Source organism: Rosa rugosa, chromosome 3 (genome assembly GCF_958449725.1).
Source record: "Rosa rugosa chromosome 3, drRosRugo1.1, whole genome shotgun sequence".
NCBI classification, from domain to species: domain Eukaryota; kingdom Viridiplantae; phylum Streptophyta; class Magnoliopsida; order Rosales; family Rosaceae; genus Rosa; species Rosa rugosa.
In genome coordinates this window covers 27,435,465-27,454,700 of record NC_084822.1, presented here as the reverse complement: position 1 = coordinate 27,454,700, position 19,236 = coordinate 27,435,465, and the positions used below count along the sequence as shown (strand labels likewise).

The following is a 19,236-nucleotide window of genomic DNA, read 5'->3' as shown; positions in this document are numbered from 1 at the left end:
TTCTAAAAAAAAAAAAAACGTTACCAAATGCTGACGGAAATCGTTTTGTATTGATTGAAAAAAGAAAGTTAAAAAAAAAGGGAATCATACAAAGTTTCGCATAAAATCTAAGAAAAGGCGAATATCAACTTGGCTTCATCCAATCACTCACCCAATCAGAAAAGGCCACACCATAGTAAACGGGGTATTGCAGCCACACCCTAAAGCCTCCCAAGTTACCTAACCCCCACGCTTCTAGTAAACCAAAAGAAACTCAGCCTATAAATATCCCACTAAAGCGCAGTGCCAGGAAACTTCACTCTTTTAGCCCAGCCCAGCCCAGTCCAGTCCTTCGTCATCCCTATTCCTTCTTTGACTACGCTACCACCCAAATCCCTAGAACCCCTGTCTCGGCATGTAGACTTTTCTCTCGCTTCTAAATTTCCAATCCAAAACCTCCCTCTCTCTCTCTCTCTCTCTCTCTGCCTGCCGCGTTTGTTTGATCCAAAACGACCCGAGAAAGTTGACCCTCGATTGAGTTCTTGAATTCTAGGGTTTTTGTGGTTTTGATCCTCGCCGAATCGGTGATGGTCTCAGGAGACGACTTGGCGTCCGCCTTCTGCGACGGCAACTTTTGGCAGCCGGGGTTTCGGTTCCATCCCACCGACGAGGAACTCGTCCTCTACTATCTCAAGCGGAAGATCTGTAAGAAGAGGCTCAAGCTTAACGTCATCGCCGAGACCGACGTCTACAAGTGGGACCCTGAGGAACTTCCTGGTATGCCCCCTATTGCTTCTTCTCTTGATTATGCTGATATGTTTTGTTATGGTTTGACACAGTGAGGCCCTCAACACTTTGCACTGATCATAATGTGTGGTCACCCAACTGGGTTTTTGATTCTTTAACCCAGAATCAGGTTCTATTATTGTTATTGTTATTGAATTTTTTCTATTGGTTGATGGGTTTTGTCGATATAAGATCTGATATAAATTGAATTCAGTTTTGGTGTTATAAGGAGCAACCGTTTTCAGTTTATGCTCTGATGTCTCGGATTGTTTGACTGATCAAACATGTGATACTGTTTTCTTATCCAAGTACTAGACTTTACGGGACACGTGCACACACAAAGTAGATTTATTGAATGTTAATTTTCATTTGAGTAGCGCTAGCAGTGAATTGGATACATTGATAGTTTAAAAATCTGTTCTTGCTTAAGTTTGAGTACAGCTAGCTCTCTTGGTTTTTGCTGTCTTTGTTTGTTGTTTGATATCGAACATTATCTGTTTGTTAATCGGATTTCGGTTGGGATGGAATGAGTTTGAATGATTTAATTTTGGATGTATTGGCTAAATGGATTACTTTGTTGTATTAGTTCACTATAGTTGTTCATTCAATTTAGGTTCCTAACTGGTGAAAGTTTTGGTGATATGCAGGATTGTCTTTATTGAAAACTGGAGACAGGCAATGGTTCTTTTTCAGTCCGAGAGATCGGAAGTACCCTAATGGGGGGAGATCAAACAGGGCAACCAGACATGGGTATTGGAAAGCAACTGGAAAGGATCGCAACATTTCCTGTTATAACCGAACAGTTGGACTGAAGAAGACCTTAGTTTTCTATAAAGGCCGTGCACCTACTGGGGAGCGCACTGATTGGGTGATGCATGAGTATACCTTGGATGAGGAGGAGTTAAAGAGATGCCAGAATGTACAGGTATTAAAATTCAGCAGCTTCTTTTTCTTTGTGTTCTTCTATACCATTTTGTATTTGCTAAAGTTAATTGTTTTTATTGCTCCTCTCTTTCAGGAATATTATGCTCTTTACAAAGTTTTCAAGAAAAGTGGACCTGGTCCTAAAAATGGTGAGCAATATGGGGCGCCATTTAGAGAAGAAGATTGGGCTGATGATGAATGCCCGATAATAAATAGCTCTGCTGATAGGGAAATCTCAGTTGAGCAAGTTGGAGAGCTTGCTGCCAATTATAATGTGAAACCTTTTGGAGAAATTCCATTGAAGCAAGTTGAAGAGATTACTGCTAATGGTTATGTGAACGTTAACAGCGAAGTCCATTCTACAATAGATGACTTGGAGGAGTTCATGAAACAGATTGCTGATGACGCTGTGCTTGAACTGCCACAGTTTAATGATCATGTTTACACCCTATCTCAGGTTGGTAACTCCTTACTTGCTAGTGTCTTGTTTTCTTGGAGCTGCTTGAAATTGTCTGCATAAACATACCTTCAGCGCATATTAGGTGTGCCTTACCTAATGTTGTAAACATGGTTGTCTGTGCCATATTTGGGAAAGATGGCTGAATAAAACTTGCTATGTTAGGCTGGCCAATCTGCTTCAGAATTTTTTGTTTACGGGTCATCACTATATTTCAGTCCTTAATAAGCTGGGTTAAGAAGAGGATTGTACCAATAAGAAAACATAAAGCCAACATTTTTTTTTGCATGTTTGTAGCCTTGCATGTACATTATCTCCAACATATATAACATATAATTGATCCATGTAATTCTTTTTGTAGGTTGTTAGTGAAGAAGAAACACAAAGTACTGTGGTGGATCTGTACTCCAGTGAAGTTAAATGTCCACAATCGGTTATGACTTTTGATCCTAGTGGTGAGCAAGGCAATGCACATGCATGCTTGGACTTCACACAGTCAGCTACTTCACAGATGCAACTGTACGAGGTATCTGCTTCTGACGTTCATCAACCGGAGCCTTTCACTCCCATACTACGTGAGGACTTCCTGGAGATGGATGATCTCCTGGGTCCTGAACCTACTATTTCAAACACTGGGAATTCCGGGGGTAACTTGCAGTTTGATGAGTTGGATGGATTTGACTTCCATGATGCGGCCATGTTTTTCAATGACATGGGGCCCATTGAACAAGGAACTATTTCTCATCAATTCATGAATTCAATGGAGGGTAATATTGTAAACCAGTTTGATTACCAGATACAACCAGCACCTCCAATTCAGATCAACCATCAACTGAATCAAGAGTCAACTCAGATTAACAATCAACTATGGGCACAGAATGAAAGGCAAGATCTCTATACTTCAGCAGAATCAAAGCAGGGGTCTGGACCTCAATTCAACTCAGGTATATATAACAGTGAAGATGTATTGTCCATGCTATTGCCCAGCTTTTATTAAGTGCACACGTTCAACTTCAGGAACTCTTCCTCTAATGTATTATTGCTTGCTTCCGGGCTTTGGCAAGACTAACTTCTACTTTTGTAAGAAATTGGAATATGAAACTGAACTTGTGTGAATCTTATGAGTAGTAACTAATATAGGTAGTTCCTATCTGGTATTGTTTAGGTGTGGTATACGATTCGTCAAATCATCCTCCACAAGCAAATCAAAATCAAAGTGGCAATGAAGCTGCCAGTGTTACTAGTCAGTTTTCTTCTGCCCTGTGGTCTTTTGTGGAGTCTATACCTACTACTCCTGCATCTGCATCGGAGAATGCCTTGGTGAGTCGGGCCTTTGAACGGATGAATAGCTTTAGCAGGATGAGAATAATTGCGAGGAGCGCAAATGTCCCTGCAGGTAATGATTCTGAAACTAAGGGATCCCGAAAGAGGGGATTCTTCTTCATTCCAGTTCTTGTGGCACTATGTGCTATTTTTTGGGTCTTGATGGCATCTCTCAGGCAATGGGGGAGATGCATCTCCTCATGAGTTAGTAAATGGAAGGGAGAGGAAGTTTTGTTGCTACACTCTCCTTGGCAAAATTGATTTTCATTATGAATGAAACAATAGAATGCTAATTATCTATATGATGTTGATTGTAAAGGGTGAATTTTGCTCTATTCGTTTTCTCTTTTGTATATAGAAAATTCTAGTCAAGCTGTATTGTTTTGCGGTCACTAAAGTAGTGTGCAACTCTTACACCTACACTTACTTTTTCTGCCCCTGACATGCGCCTGCACTCATGGACCTCATGTATATGATTTAGAAGTTTCAAGCATCACTAGAGTAAATTCAGCCACTGTAGTCTTTAGACCATTTGCCACAAAAGTCTGCTGGCAGTTTTGTTCCTAATCTTAAGCCTTTTTTCAAAATCTCTCTAATTTGCAAAATCTACCATTCAGTTGTATGCAGATACTATGATTGTCAGCAGTTACTTTTGTTTTTGGTCAAAGAAACAACTAGAAATAGTGCAATCATCCAGTCAGATGAACTGATAGACTGAGATCTAGTTTTGAAGGAATATGTAGAAAGGTTCTGTTTTCATTTTCTTGAAATAAATAGAAACTGTTTAAGAAAAAAAGGTGTCTTTTACAACTTTATTGCACTAAAACAAGAAAGTGTTTCCCTCAGGGGGGGGGGGGGGGGGAGGAAGGAAGCCCCTTTGTTTTGCTTGACTAAAATCTAGATGCATCATACATAAACAGTAATTTTATGGGATAGACCGATAGAGATAGAAAAATTCAAGCTACTGGAAAAGATCTATCTTTTGATTGAGAATGTATGACAGAATATGGAATCTTTTTTGGTACAAACAGTATATGTGCTGTGGAGGTATGGGCCAATCAATTGGGGAGTACTATGAACTGATTTGATCGGTCATAACAGTAGTTTGGTTTCCGGTGACGGTTATACATGTAATAGCTTTTGAAATTCTGGGGAGTTTAGGAGCTTCTTAAGAGGCATTGAATAGAGAATATGTTTATGTATGCGGCCCCTTAGCAATTGTAATATTATAGTAGTACTCTAAAAATTAAAGCCTACAGAAAAGTAGGACATCATGAACAGCGTAATTTTTTTTTGAAAGGCATGAACAGCGTAATTATCTCCACTGAAACTTGCAATTAAAGCTGAAGTTCTCTCGTCATTATCTTTTCATGTGAAAAGTAATGTAGTTTTCTACATGAAAAAGTAACGCCACAGTAGGGGCAGGGTCGGCCACTCTTTTAAGTACTTGGAAGATTTTCGAGCCACCATCTTGGACTAGTAAACTTGCAGTTCTAAACAAATTTTCCTGAACAGGTATTCGATTTTTTGCACAAAACACTAGTGAGTTTGGGAAAGTCAAACGCAAAGTGTTCACCGCCCAAGCATCAACCTAGAACATCAGCAGAAATGAGACATCCACCTCCATTGACTATGCAAGCTTGAAACGCCGAACACACTTCACCACGCTTGGAACATTAAGTGCAAAGCACATCGTAACCATAGAAGACATAGGGAGCACACAAAAATGATCGTTCATTAGCACTAGGGGTGGGCAGAAACCGAACCGGAGGTCCAAAACCGGCCGAACCGGCCCAGAAAACCGGCTCGGTGACCGAACCGGATGAAACTGGTGGGAAAAAATGACTTGACCGAACCGGATCGGATTTCTCCGGTTCGGGATCGGGTTTAGCCAGTGAACCGGCCGAAAAAAACCGAACCGGCCGGGATAATAATATTTATTTAATTAATATAATTTTTATTTATATGAAAATTATTTTTAATAGTTGTCGAATTCTGATTGATTTAAATGAGGTTACACATACTCTCCATTGCACCTGATTGCTCTCAGTCTCAGCCTCTCATATACGAAAACCCTAGTTGCTCTCAGTCTCATCCCCTCATTTCGAATCCGCCTCTCTCTTTTCTCTCTCAACTCACAGCGACTGTCGACTGACGACTGAGGCCGCTTCTCTCTCTCGACTCACAGCCGTCGAACGCCGGTTCTCTCTCTTGACTCACGACGCCGCTTCTCTCTCTCGACTCACAGCCTTCGAACGCAGACCGAAGACACCGACTCGGACTAACGCCGATCGAGGACGTCATCTCGACTCATCTCCGGATGGAATCGGTATGGGTTCAGCTTGATTTTCATTTCGATTTCGATTTTGTTTGATTTGATTGTCAATACCCAAGTCAAGGCTTGGTTCTTTCTGTTCGTTTCTGGGTATGTTGTTCCATCTCTTACTTGATGAATGAGTTCTGGTTGTTGTGATTTGAGTTGAAAGTTGTGATTTTTGATCGGAAGTTTATGTTTAGTTGGTCAAAGATTGAGTTTTTAAGTTGTTTGGGAATATGATAATCTGTTATGTTTAGCTTGTTTGGGAGCATCAGTTTTGGATTGATCTTACTTGGGTTCGATTTTGGGTTCAACTTGTTTCGATTTGATCTTAAGTTTCTTGCTTGCTTTTGCAGTTCGATTTTGGGTTCAGCACTTAAGCTTGTTTCGAAATGATCTTTCCTTTCTTACTTGCTTGCTTCTTCAGTTCTTCTAATGAGCATGAGAGCATCAGTTTGATTTTGCAATGAGCTGCTCTGTTGTTTCTGTTTGTATCTTATTCTTTACTGATTTGATTTTTTCTTACTTTCTTATCAGGGAAGTGGAGCATCGCAAACTCCCAATGCGACACCAGCTGGGTCAAGCACCGGAACAACACCAACTGCTACAAGTGAAGCTGCTGCACCGCTTATGCTTCCTCCCCCACCACCTTCTGCAGCTGGAACTTGGAAGTTGGAACTTTGATTTATGTTTGTGCTGCATGTTAGCTATTTGGTTTGGAAACAGATTGTTAGACTGTTGGAACTTTGATTTAGTTTTGGAAATTGCTTTTTGGTTATAAATGTTGAACAGCTGCAGCAGATTGTTGATATTTGATAGTTGATCTGCAGGTTTGACAGATTGTTAATAATTTGTGTAGTTGAGAACTTGAGATGTTGATGTCATGAACAGGTTACTTGTAATGTTCATTACTTGATTTAGTGAACAGATTATGAGTGGTTTATACTTTATTTTGTTGATATTTTGATAGTAATGGTTACTTATTTTAGGACAGCTAAATTTGTCGACTTTGGTTGAAAATATGCGAAAAAGAAAAGAAAGTCGAACATAACCGAAATCGATCCGCACCGCACCGCAAAACGGTGTAACCGAAGTAAGCGGTGTAGGTTTTTAAAATGCGGTTGCGGTTTTAAATATAGCATAACCGAATGAAGCGGTTCGGTTGCGGTTTTGGCCTAACACCGAACCGCGCCCACCCCTAATTAGCACTAACCCAAGAGTTGCACCAATACTCCGCCCTACCTTGTCAAACTTCAATGCAGAAAGGAGGTTCTTTAGTTGGACCCAAACTCTGTTTTTTTTTTTTGGGCAAAGAGTTGGACCCAAACTCTAATAGTACGAATATCTACAAGGTAAAAAGTAAAAATCTGTAAGTTATCAAAAGCCGCAACTACCATGGTGACAATGTCAAAACACCATGAATCATTGCGTAGGTTGCCGTCGCCCCATCTCCATTGCATCACATAACTACTAGAGCAAGTTTTCTTAATCCAAACCCCACCAAAGGAGCCCTAGATTTACTACATGATTCCTTGTAATACAGACAGCTTCACTGACTTCCTAAAAGGAAAAAGAGAAAAGCAAATAAATCCTCCCATTCAAAACCAACGGTTCTTTGAAGATTATGAGATCTACCATTGTAAAATCATGAAGACAGCATCCAGCTAAAAGAAGGAGAAAACAAAAGAAAACATTTTAAGCAACAATGATGCCAAGAAAAAAAATCGCATTCAAATGGCAAGAATCAGTATTTTGTTTTTCTTAATTAGAAGTCAATTAACACACGGACTCAGATTTATGATGTACCAATACATTAAGTAGACTAGTTTGAGCATGAATGCCCTATTACTCTACTTATATATCGAACTAAGTTCTCTTGATGTGATGTAGCGTAAATTTTTTCCTTAAGACGGTTTATAAAATTAGAAGGATTTTTTTGCACCAACAGTGTCTGAAGACTTAGATGACTGACAATATGATACCCGAACTTACAAAGTTATCAAAGTAATACCCAAACTCAATTTTTCGTATCAACGTGGTACCTACGGTCATTCTCCGTCACGTCTCCATCAATTTGACCACGTGCGACGCACATGACTCTTTAAATGAGGCCAAAAAGACTGATTTGCCCTCAATTCATTTAATTTTCTCTCTTATTCATCATCCTCTTCCTTGAAATAGATCAAATCTAAAACCCTAAACATCATTGTTCTTTGAAAGCCCAAAATAGCTAGGCCCTCCATTTTCGGTGGACACCCAGGCTTGGGGCATTCAGGCTCGGGACACCTAAGTCTTGGTCCCGATGATTAGAGCGGCGTCGTCTGATGCCACCACTTCCATAAGTAGTGCCACTGCCACACAGTATCTAGGTTCATCATCACCATCCTCCGCCGCTGGCACGAGTAATTCATCACTGCTCAATGGAGAAGCTAGCGGTGGTGGAGTCAAAAATGGAGGAGTTTCTGCCAAAGGAGAAGAGTCCGAAGGAGGAGGATTCGGAGTGTGGGTTGATGCTAAAGCTGGACTATGACAACATTTTGAGTGCTTGGTCCGACAAAGCGTCGCCGTTTCCCGAGGAGTTGCAGGGCGGGCGCTGATGGAAACCATGTCTCTGTATGTTCCATTACAGTGAAATTAGAACTCAGCCTATAAACGAAAGAGAGGCTTTGCAGAATGGGTTACCAGAACTAAAAGGATAAGCCGACGGCGTCCGCGGCAGCTCTGGGTTGAAATCAGAAGTCGGGCCCTTGGTTTTGGTAAAAGGAGAGGCACTCACTCCATTCTTGGAGGTATTAGAGCTCGATTCTATTTGGAGAAGAAAGATTGGAGAAACCTAGAGTCTAGAATTCCGGCGATGGGGCGTGTGGACTCCTCTGAGGACGGGTCGGCGGCGAGGATTCTAGATTTTGATGTCCGGCTTCCTTTGAGCACGCTTGATGGCGGCGGTGTGTTAAGAAAATGGCCGGAACTCGATGAGAGCTAGGGAGCAGTGCCGTCAAGACTTTGATGGTCGCTTGAGGAGGCTAGCGGCGGTGGATGGCAATGATCTTCTTGGGTTTTGATCGAAATTGGGTCCTGAATTGATTGGAGGTAGCGGTGTCGTGAATTGGTGGCTGGGAATGGTGGTCTTCGACGATGGCAGAGAGAAGTGGAAGGGAGAGAGGAGAGAATTACTATGCTATTACTCGAGGGCTGGTGATTGGGTTGGAGGGTATGATTCAACTGGGAAGAAGGACTTGTGGTCTTATTTTGATACTCACATGTGTCACACGTGGTCAGGATTGATGGCGCCGTGACGGAAAATTGAGGTAGGTACCACGTTGATACGAAAAATTGAGTCTGGCTATTACTTTGATAACTTTGTAAGTTTGGGTATCATATTGTCAGTCACCCAAGTCTCCAGACACTGTTGGTGCCAAAAGTCCAAATTAAAAAGAGAGAAGTTTATTAAAAAGAGAAAAATTCAGCTACCGTCCCCAAACTATGCTGTCAAGGCCAATTTGATACCCGAACTCTCAAAAGTATCAATGTGATACCCAAAGACATATTTTGACACCAACGTGATACTTCCGTCCAAAATTTCTGACGGCGCCGTTTCTTTGCTGACGTGGCAAGCACGTGAAGACCAAAAACAAAGAAAAAGACTACCAAAGAGTCTGAAATCGAGGAGGCATGCCAAGCCCACTACCAAGACTTCATCCAAGCAGTCGAGGACCCTTGATCTCTCGTCTCCGACGGAACAACAAGAAGACCAAACACAACAACAAATTCAACATCTTGAACAGAAAAACCTAGAAGCCCTTATTTGATCGCTGAAAAATATAAAAATAAAAAAGTTCAGAGGACGAAAAAGATGTCACCTTTGTGATCAGGGAATGACATAAATTGGGGAAATTTTGGTAAGAAGAAAACCAAACAGCAATGTTGGTTAGAGAAGCAGAAACAAAAGGAGAAGCTAAACGACGATGATGAGTGGTGGTCGGGAAAGCGTGTTGTGTATCTAGGAGGAGATTATTATCGCTCAGATTCTTAAGATTTCTCAAAATTGTAAGATTACCATCTAAGATGTTGAATTTGTTGTTGTGTTTGGTATTATGTTCAAGACTTCATCCAAGTCGGAGATTCGGTGGCCAAGAGAGGTGGATCTAGGAATCAAGCAGCGGCAAGGTGAGGAGTAGAGCAAATGGGTGTCCTGAGCAAATTTTTTGGGTGCCGAGATCAAATTTGGATTGATACCTTCAAAATAATGGATTAAGACATGAAAAGACAAATTCCCCATCCCTCCCGCTAGAGAGATCATCGAGGCCTTCAAATTCCTAGTCGCCGGTTCAACAAGTCCATGATTCGAAACCTTATTGTCAATTCACACCAGTGGCTGAATCTTCTCATCGTGATTCATTGGCTGTTCCAGCTTGTTCGTTACAACGATCACCTGGATCAGAATTTAGAGGTGTTTATGGACAACAACCCTCTCAGTGATCGCCGAATTAGAACCCTCTCCAATCACAGCAGGCGAGAGTCGCTGATCAGAAGAGAGAGAGAGAGAGAGAGAGAGAGAGATGAAGCTTTGTGCTTCGTTTTTTTTGTTTTTTTTTTTAATTAGTTATTAGTGAAAGACTATTCTGCCCTTGATAAAAATATCACATGGAGCCCACGTGCTTGCCACGTCAGCAAATAGACGGAGCCGTCCCAAATTTTGGACGGAGGTATCACGTCGATGTCAATATAAGTCTTTGGGTATCACATTGATACGTTTGAGAGTTTGGGTATCAAATTGGCCTTGGCAAAATAGTTTGGAGACGGTGGCTGAATTTTTCTCAAAACACAAATAGTACTAAACTATACCTCAATCTTATCGATGATACCTGAACTTTATTTTTTTGTCACAACCAGTACCTGAACTCTTCGAGTTCTTTTAAAGTGGTACCGAAAGGCACCTTCGCTCAGCCAGAAATGGCACGTGAGGCACACATGTCTCATTTATTAGGCACACATATGGTATTTGGGTTCATTAATTGTTTGATTTGAGATAAGAATTTTGAGTTTTTGCTTCATAGATCAAAGATTGAAAAGGAGAAGATAGTGATCGACTTGGGCCATGATACAGTTAATGACTAGTATAAATTGTCATCTTTAACCTTGATAAATAATACACGTGCTCCTCACTTGTCATTTTTGACTAGATTGGTGATCGAATGTGGCATTAGGTACCACTTTAAAAGAACTTGAAGAGTTTAGGTACTGGTTGTGACAAGAAATAAAGTTCAAACACTATCGATAAGATAGAGATATAGTTCAGGTACTATTTCTGATTTTTACCCTTTTAAAAATAAAAATGGAGTGAAATTCACACTCATTACAACCTACACCTCATGTTTTCTACTCTTCTTTTTTAGTCATTGAAGTTTTGTCATTTTGTACAAAATGTCAAAATTTGAGAGTGAATTTCATTCTAAACGAGGAAAACAGAAGTGTGGATTACAAATAGAGGGTGCGAACTTCATTTTCCAAGTAAAAAGGGAAAATCGTAGGTACGGTACCTGAGCTTGTGCTCCTTATAAATTTTGGTATCTCACGTTTTAAAAATATCAAAACTGTACCTGAGGATAGTAGCAGCTATAACACCAATTACAATGAATGCAGAACCCAATTTGCGGTTTCTCTTGGTCTGGGCAGGGATGAAGAGGTTGTCGTTGAAGAAAGCGATGGTGTAGGTGGCGATGGTGGTGGCTCCATCTCCAGCTCGATTTGCCTTGAAGTTGTCGCCGATAATGGGGAAAGATGTAGCTCTTGGAGCACTCAACACCGCCATTGCTCTCTACCTCACCATCTCCGTCCTCCTCCACCACCTAGGTCCACAAAGCCTTTGCCTCTAGGAAACCCGAGACGCTCCTCCTCCACCTCCCCCACTCCTCCCGCTCCAAAGAGTCTGAAATCGAGGAGGCCTGCCAAGCCCACTACTAAGACTTCATCCAAGCTGACGACCCCCCATCTCTCCTCTCCGACGGAACAACCAGAAGACCAAACACAACAACAAATTCAACATCTTGAACAGAAAAACCTAGAAGCCCTTATTTGATCACTGAAAAATATAAAAATAAAAAAGTTCAGAGGACGAAAAAGATGTCACCTTTGTGATCAGGGAATGACGTAAATTGGGGAAATTTTGGTAAGAAGAAAACCAAACAGCAATGTTGGTTAGAGAAGCAGAAACAAAAGGAGAAGCTAAACGACGATGATGAGTGGTGGTCGGGAAAGCGTGTTGTGTATCTAGGAGGAGATTATTATCGCTCAGATTCTTAAGATTTCTCAAAATTTTAAGATTACCATCTGAGATGTTGAATTGTGTTTGGTATTCTGTTCAAGACTTCATCCAAGTCGGAGATTTGGTGGCCAAGAGAGGTGGATCTAGGAATCAAGCAATGGCACGGTGAGGAGCAGAGCAAATGGGTGTTCTGATCAAATTTTTGGGTGCCGAGATCAAATTTGGATTGATACCTTCAAAATAACGGATTAAGACATGAAAAGACAAAAATACTCTTGGAAAATTGACAGCTGGCAACCTCCATAATGGAGCTAACGGTTCTAAGTATTAATCTTTCGGTACCGTACGGACCATTTTTCCAAGTTAAAAAAGATAAATATTAAAAGAAAAAATAAACCGACCAAGAAAGACAAAATAATGTAAAAGAAAAAGGAGAAGGACATTGAAAAGGGCTGTTTCCAGTTTACCTTCCTCTCCACGAGATCGAGTCCTGAGCTTTAGTTCCGCGACTGCGTGAGCTACCCCCCCCCTTTTCCACTTCACTTTTGCACTCTGTCAGCAATCATCATTACATTTCCGTATCACAATCCAATCCAAAACAGAGACTCTATGTCATACTTGACGACGAGAGCAAGAGCAAACTAGGATGGTAAGGAGGAAGAAGATGAAGCAGTTCGAGTGCTTCACCTTCTTCTTCTCTTCCTCTTGAATTCATGGCCTCCTCTTCTCAGCACCGCTGCGTTTTCGGTACTCCTTTTCCCTCTGATTCCTAATCGATGAATTCTTGTCAACTCGATATATTTCGAATGCCATTGGATTGGAAATTTTCTGATTAAATTTGTTGGATGCAGTTGGGAATATTCCTTATGATGCCACTGAGGAACAGCTTATAGAAATCTGCCAGGAGGTTGGCCCTGTTGTATCTTTTAGGTCAGTCACTAGCCCTGTTGTATATTCTGAACCCTAAAATTTCAATTTTGAATTTTGTCTAACATTTATGATTCGTGTAGGGTACAGTTCATTTTCGAAGATTTTCTTTTTTTTAAAAATATATTCTCTTAGAAAAATATGCCTGAATTTGATGTTATTCCTTAGGTTCTGTATGTCCAGATGAATTTAATACATCACTGTGCTACTTAGACTGATAGTCTGCTTTTTTTTTTTTTAAATGAACCCGGAATCTAAGTTCCTTGTTAACAATTTTCATTTCAAAGTGATACTTGATGAAACTATATTAGTTAGGGAAACAAGAAGAGTGGAAACAGTCTTTTGTTGGGAAAGGGATCTACGCAGACTGTTAGGTTTTGTAATTAAATTAAATATTTATCTGTCTTTTTATTTGTTTCAGGTTAGTTATTGATAGAGAGACTGGGAAACCAAAAGGTTACGGATTTTGTGAGTACAAGGATGAAGAGACAGCTTTAAGTGCTCGGCGTAATCTTCAGGGCTACGAGATCAATGGCCGCCAATTACGAGTTGATTTTGCTGAAAATGACAAAGGCACTGACAGAAATCGTGAACAGGTGATTAGATACTTTTGGTTGCTCTTGTTTCTGTTTTCCTTGCTTCTCTAAATTTGTAGTGCACTTTGCTGTTAGTGTTAATTGCAAGTGTCTGGACCAACTGCATGAATATTGTGCTTTAATGTAACTGCTTGTTTGGTAGGTCTGATTAGGATTGTCCAGATAAATTGCTCTGGTCTTGTATTTCTAGTTATTGGAATATGTTGTCTGATGTTTCCTTTTCTTGGACATTTATGTAAAACTAAGAGCGTAATGAGTGCTGGACCGCACTGATATATTTTCTGCTTGCATTTGTTGGTCAGACTTATTTGTGTTTGCTAAATTGTTAGAATATTGTTGTTATCCTCACTACCTTCTAAAATATTTGCATCTTTTGGTATCCTCAATATCTATTTCTTCCATCTATATAAACTTTCTCTTGCCATTTCTTATTTTTCAATTGAATGGCATCAATGACTTACCTTACTACCTAGATAGCTACAATATAGTAAGTCCTTGGTTGAAGTAATCTTGAATTGTGCGTTGATGCCATAATTGCATGTCTGATAGCTTTGTATAGAGTTTTGTAACACTTTTGTTGTGAGGTTGAAGTAGTTAATTCTACTCTTGCAGGGTCGTGGTGGACCTGGAGTGACTGCAAATGTTGGTTAGTTCACTTTTTTACATATTTTTTTTTTCCTTCTGTTTATGAGTTATTATTTGACTCTAAAGAAAACCTAAAATTGTATCTTCCCTTATGGATATATCATAGACCCTCCAAAGCAAGTTGGAGGTGCAGCGGTTCATGGTGATTCTCTTCATAATCAGCCAATTGGGCTCCATATAGCAATAACTGCAGCAGCCGTCATGGCAGGAGCTCTAGGTGGTCCTCAGGCTGTTTTGCAGTCGAATCAAAATGGTTTGCAGAATCAGTCTGCATTGGCCAATGATCCTTTGACACTTCATCTAGCCAAAATGTCTAGGAGTCAATTGACTCAAATTATCTCGGAGGTCAAAGTGAGAAAATACATGAACCTTATCTCTTTATTCTGTACAGCTTTTCATCTTGATATTTTTTTTTTATAATTTTGTTTTCCTTTTGTCCTTCTCAATGTTAGGGAATGGCTATACAAAACAAGGAACTGGCTCATAAGTTATTTGTTGCAAGGCCACAGTTGCCAACAGCTCTGTTTCAGGTAGCATCTATTTATATATGTTCAAAACATACTGTTAATTATGGTGGCAAAGCTGTTTACATTTCAATTCTGTGCATAAATCATCAACATCCTTTTGCATGGAATTCCAAATCAAAGAAACAACATCTCCATGTATTGAGATATATTTAGAAGTAGAGGCTTGCTTGTTACCGTGACATTGTACCTCTTAATGTTATAGAATCCTACACATCTGGCAGATTGAAGGGTTAAGATATCAATAATCTGCATCAGTTGTGCCTTTGTTCTGTATTTTTTCATAACTATTTAATAGTATTTGAAAAAAATCTGAACTTCTTTTTCAGGCACAAATAATGCTAGGGATGGTGACCCCACAACTGGTTTGTCTCTCTACTTATTGTCATATCATTGTTGTTCACTGCTTACACTAGTTTAACCTATTGGCTTCCCTTTTTCAGTTGCAGATGGCAAATATCAGGCAAGCTTCAGGTCAGCCCTCACAGCCTCTATTCAATCAGGGCCAACAGGTTCCATCACCTGCTGTTCAAAATCTTGCTGATCTAGGCCCTCCTGCTGAGAATAGGTTGATGCCTAAAATGCAAGATGGCCCATTTTCTGCGGTGCCTCAAAATTTATTGGTTCATAGCCAGTTTTCTGCACCTCGACAACAAAACATGCAGCCTCGAATGCAGCTTCCACAACATGCGAACCACAATGTTTTGCAACATGGCACACTGCTAGGGCAGGCTGGAATTCCAACACTTCCTCCCATGCACCCGCAGTCCTCAAGCGGTTTGTCCATTCGGTCACAAACGCAGGTTGCCAATTCTTCCGTACTAAACCAGAAAATGCAACCTCCTTTGTTACAACACCCTGGTCAGGTTGGGCCTTCACATTTGGGCCATAACACTCCAATGGTTCATCAAAATGCTACCATACAGCAGTCTCCTTTATCTCGTCCTTTTTCCGATGCCATCTTTCAGGTGCCAAATTTTTCTCCTGCTTCTCTCATGTGTAGGCAAATATTAATATCTCACAAGGAGGTTGCTTTGCATCCTAGATCGCAAGATTATATCCTCTGTCTGTTTGTTTTTTTCCTCAGTGTCTTAATATTTTATTTTTATTTATTTTTTTCTCCACTTGGAGCAAAGTTAATCCTCCTCTTACTCATCTTGCATTGTTTACTTAGTTAAAAGAGAGGAAGGAAAAGATGATAGTAAAAGTGAATAGTCAATTCAGTGTTTAGTTAATAAGTCCAATAGAAATTTTTCATAATTGATATTGCTAGTTGTCTTGTATTTGCTTAGTTACAACTTGTCTCCCTTTCTTTATAATGATGAGGAGTTAACTTGTTCCTACAAACAAATTATAGAGCATTAGGGTGCGAAAGAAACTACCCTTAACTCCGCAGACTTTAGAAGTTTTTAGCTATCTTGCTAGTTTCATTGTTAATATGAATGTGTTATCTAACTTGAAATATTTGTAACAGCCTGGTCCCTCAATATCTAAGGGAGTCTTACAGTCGATCAACAAGGATGCTGATAGATCTTCTCGAGTGGTAGCTGATTCTTCAGAATCAGTTAATCGCCCTTCAAAACTAATGAAGTTGGATGATGGAAGGAGCACCCCTTTGATGACAGGGGGTCTCAATGTGTCAAATGCCAATGAATCTGCATTGCCCAATGTTTATGGAGCGGGATTGTTGCCTGGAAAGCCTGTTCACAAATCAGAAGACATGTACTCTGAGAAACAAATTTCTGAGGTAATGCCTGTGCCCTTGGTGGCAGCAGTATTTAAAATTCATATTTTTGAATTTCAGTTTATTTTCATGACTTGTATAGTTCATTCTTAGAACTGGGTATTATTTTGTAGAAAGAAAGTTGTTTGCTGTCCCACTGATGCAGAGATTTTTAGGTGTTTTGAATAGTTGTATTAATGCTAGCACAATTCTGACAGTTGAAATATCCAACCCAAAAGTTAATTATCAGTGGGTAGAGACGGTAAGTTTACAATAGCCAATGCGAGATTTGAAGCTTTAACACGTGGCCCCTGACTTGTGGCCTCACAGAGCCATACACATGGGTTAATTTTATCGAGTGATGTGGAGCATGTGCAGTTATACTCTGCCTGACCTGTGAATGAACTATGTTCTCATAGGGAAGGCATCGCCGAAACCAATTAGGTATAGGTGGGGTGGCCTAGGATTGTTTAAAATATATGTGAGACATAGAATACCTAATGTGGGGTTCTCAACATACCTCCTCAATTGTGAATTGCTAAATCCATGATGTTGGGTGACGTGGAGAAATGGGAACAACCTGTGAATGAGGTTTTCAAATTTTGCCACAGTTTCTGTAGCCAAGAGATATTTTTTGTACTGTGTTTTTCTTAATATAAAGACTCGTAGGAATTTAGAAGTGATATGGTGATTCAATAGCCAAGTTTGAAGAATGATAAATAAACCCATTGAAGTACCAGATTATTTGAACCATTGTAGACTGGACTGCGCATAGGCTTAGTTTTATGATGATGGATCTATGTTGGCTTGGAAATTATTGGATCAAAAGGCAAGCTAAGATTTTTAAAGTAGTTGAAGGTATCAATGAGTTTAGGGAATAGAGGATTGGCATGTTGCTTGTTACCCAGTAACAAATATATACACTGATGTAACAGCTGCCCGTAATTATCTGGTACTTAGTAGTGTGATATTTGTTGGGTTGTGGTGGAGAAGACTTAAATATAGTATTGATAAGTTACCATTTTGCATTTTTTATGACGTTGCACTTTGCTACATCTGTTCATATGCAAGCAAGTGCATGTCTTCATTTCTTGCAAATGAGCGCACATGTGTTCATTGCTTTGTTTTCTTTTTCCAAACATTTTTGCTCGGAAAGGTCTTTGTCCCTGTAGACACTAGTTGAGCTCCCTCACGTTGGACTAGAAGATTGCAAAATATTGTTTACGGTTAGACTCACATCGCTTTTTCTATTTCTCAGCCTCAGATTCCACCTGAGGTGGACTCTGCTTTACTGCAACAAGTTTTGAGCCTGCCACCTGAAAAATTAAGCTTGTTGTCACCAGAACAGCGACAAGAAGTCATTAAGCTGCAGGAGAGATTTCGGCGAGATCAGATTCAGCCATCTTAGCAGTTGGGGGTCATGACCTGCTTATTTAATGCAGCAATTTGTTACAGGTGGAGGCACTAACTTGCTTTCTACCACAAATAGCATATTATTCTTGTACCAAAGGAAGAAAAAAAAAGCCTGCTATTCATTCAATCAAAATTTGATTGTTTGTAACATTAATTTCACATAAGAGTCAGATCAGAGAATCTGCAGAGCTTGAGGTCTATTTGATTCATGTAGTGTATACAAGCTCGTGTTAGTATAGTTGGCAAATTAGTTAGGATAGGAAAATTTTGTTTATTTGCTGTCATAGCACTTGATAAGCTCATGTATGGCCTGAAGTACAGATGAAAGAAAGACAGACTTTGCTTCATTAGCTGTGTTGTTGGTGTGGGCTTGTCCAGACTTGTTACATTATGTATGTTTAGTTCCATGTTCAGAATAATGTGGGATTGTTAGGCTTCCCTAATCTTCCTTGTAATGTATGAGACGTTTTTACCTGGCAAGCACTTCATAGTCTGCAACAATAAAATTTTATTTCAGTAATGTTTTCAATTTTCTATGGTTCTTTATATGGTGTTCACATGATAATCAAGAATTTTGTACTCTTATCAATATTTGGATTTATAACGTAATTAAATTTTATACATTAATTTTAACTCTTAACATTAAATTCAAATATGGGTGCCCAATATCATTTGGTCTAGTGGCAGTCTCCTTTTTGTAAGTGAGATGTTGTGAGTTCGAGTCACTAAAGACTAGTTATAACATTTGAGTTGTTCAAATATGAGTGATCACAGAATTCATGGGCAAGTGAAAGCTCTTTATCTCCCATAAAAGATGAGTGTAATAACTTAGCCTCCACCAATGGGTGATTGGAAAAGTTGGAATCACATCTTGTATGTATTGCTGCAAAGAACACTATTCATTTTTTTTTTTATTTTTACTTTCTGAAATACACTGTTAATATAACTTAAACCATAGTTAGGGCAACAAAGCGAATGCACTCTTTAGAATGCCATTGTCAACACATAGTAATGTTCACATGGTCACTGTGATGAAGAATTTTGTGGTCACTCACTTTTAAGTTTCATATTAAAACTAATTGTAGGTGATTACAAAATTATTGGTGATTGTGTGAACACTACTTTGTCTATACCACATTACCACCATGGAGGTTGGATGTGCATGTACTCACACACCAGTGTGACTCTATGCAACCTAAGAAACAACTGAAACGGATGGCTCACACTTAATTTTTATTTTGAGCTTCTCTCAAATTTTTTTTATTTTTTTTTATTTTGAGCAGAAAAAGAAGAAATGGTGGATAACACATCTGGTTTGGGCTTGTATAATATATGGTATCAGTTATCTTTGCCAAAA

The 19,236-nt window shown here is 39.7% G+C and overlaps 2 protein-coding genes across 2 annotated transcripts; both read left to right on the top strand.

Annotated features, from left to right (window-relative positions):
* Positions 1 to 290: 290 nt before the first annotated feature.
* Positions 291 to 3,841, top strand: LOC133736711 (NAC domain-containing protein 17-like). The gene is made up of 5 exons (XM_062164306.1): positions 291 to 756; positions 1,413 to 1,690; positions 1,784 to 2,146; positions 2,508 to 3,090; positions 3,312 to 3,841. The coding sequence occupies exons 1-5, from the start codon at positions 567 to 569 to the stop codon at positions 3,671 to 3,673; spliced, it is 1,776 nt and encodes a 591-aa protein (XP_062020290.1). The 5' UTR covers positions 291 to 566; the 3' UTR covers positions 3,674 to 3,841.
* Positions 3,842 to 12,491: 8,650 nt separating this feature from the next.
* On the top strand, positions 12,492 to 18,415 carry LOC133738320 (cleavage stimulating factor 64). The gene is made up of 10 exons (XM_062165836.1): positions 12,492 to 12,798; positions 12,903 to 12,981; positions 13,400 to 13,574; positions 14,187 to 14,220; positions 14,326 to 14,570; positions 14,672 to 14,749; positions 15,073 to 15,108; positions 15,187 to 15,711; positions 16,218 to 16,490; positions 17,725 to 18,415. The coding sequence occupies exons 1-10, from the start codon at positions 12,765 to 12,767 to the stop codon at positions 17,872 to 17,874; spliced, it is 1,629 nt and encodes a 542-aa protein (XP_062021820.1). The 5' UTR covers positions 12,492 to 12,764; the 3' UTR covers positions 17,875 to 18,415.
* Positions 18,416 to 19,236: the final 821 nt, after the last annotated feature.

Bases quoted from the DNA above. Each gene is read 5' to 3' on its own strand.
- LOC133736711 (XM_062164306.1), top strand. From the start codon at position 567: ATGGTCTCAGGAGACGACTTGGCGTCCGCCTTCTGCGACGGCAACTTT. The intron at 757-1,412 runs GTATGCCCCCTA...GGTGATATGCAG, and splicing joins GGACCCTGAGGAACTTCCTG to GATTGTCTTTATTGAAAACT. The intron at 3,091-3,311 runs GTATATATAACA...GGTATTGTTTAG, and splicing joins TGGACCTCAATTCAACTCAG to GTGTGGTATACGATTCGTCA.
- LOC133738320 (XM_062165836.1), top strand. From the start codon at position 12,765: ATGGCCTCCTCTTCTCAGCACCGCTGCGTTTTCG. The intron at 12,982-13,399 runs GTCAGTCACTAG...TATTTGTTTCAG, and splicing joins GGCCCTGTTGTATCTTTTAG to GTTAGTTATTGATAGAGAGA. The intron at 16,491-17,724 runs GTAATGCCTGTG...TCTATTTCTCAG, and splicing joins CTGAGAAACAAATTTCTGAG to CCTCAGATTCCACCTGAGGT.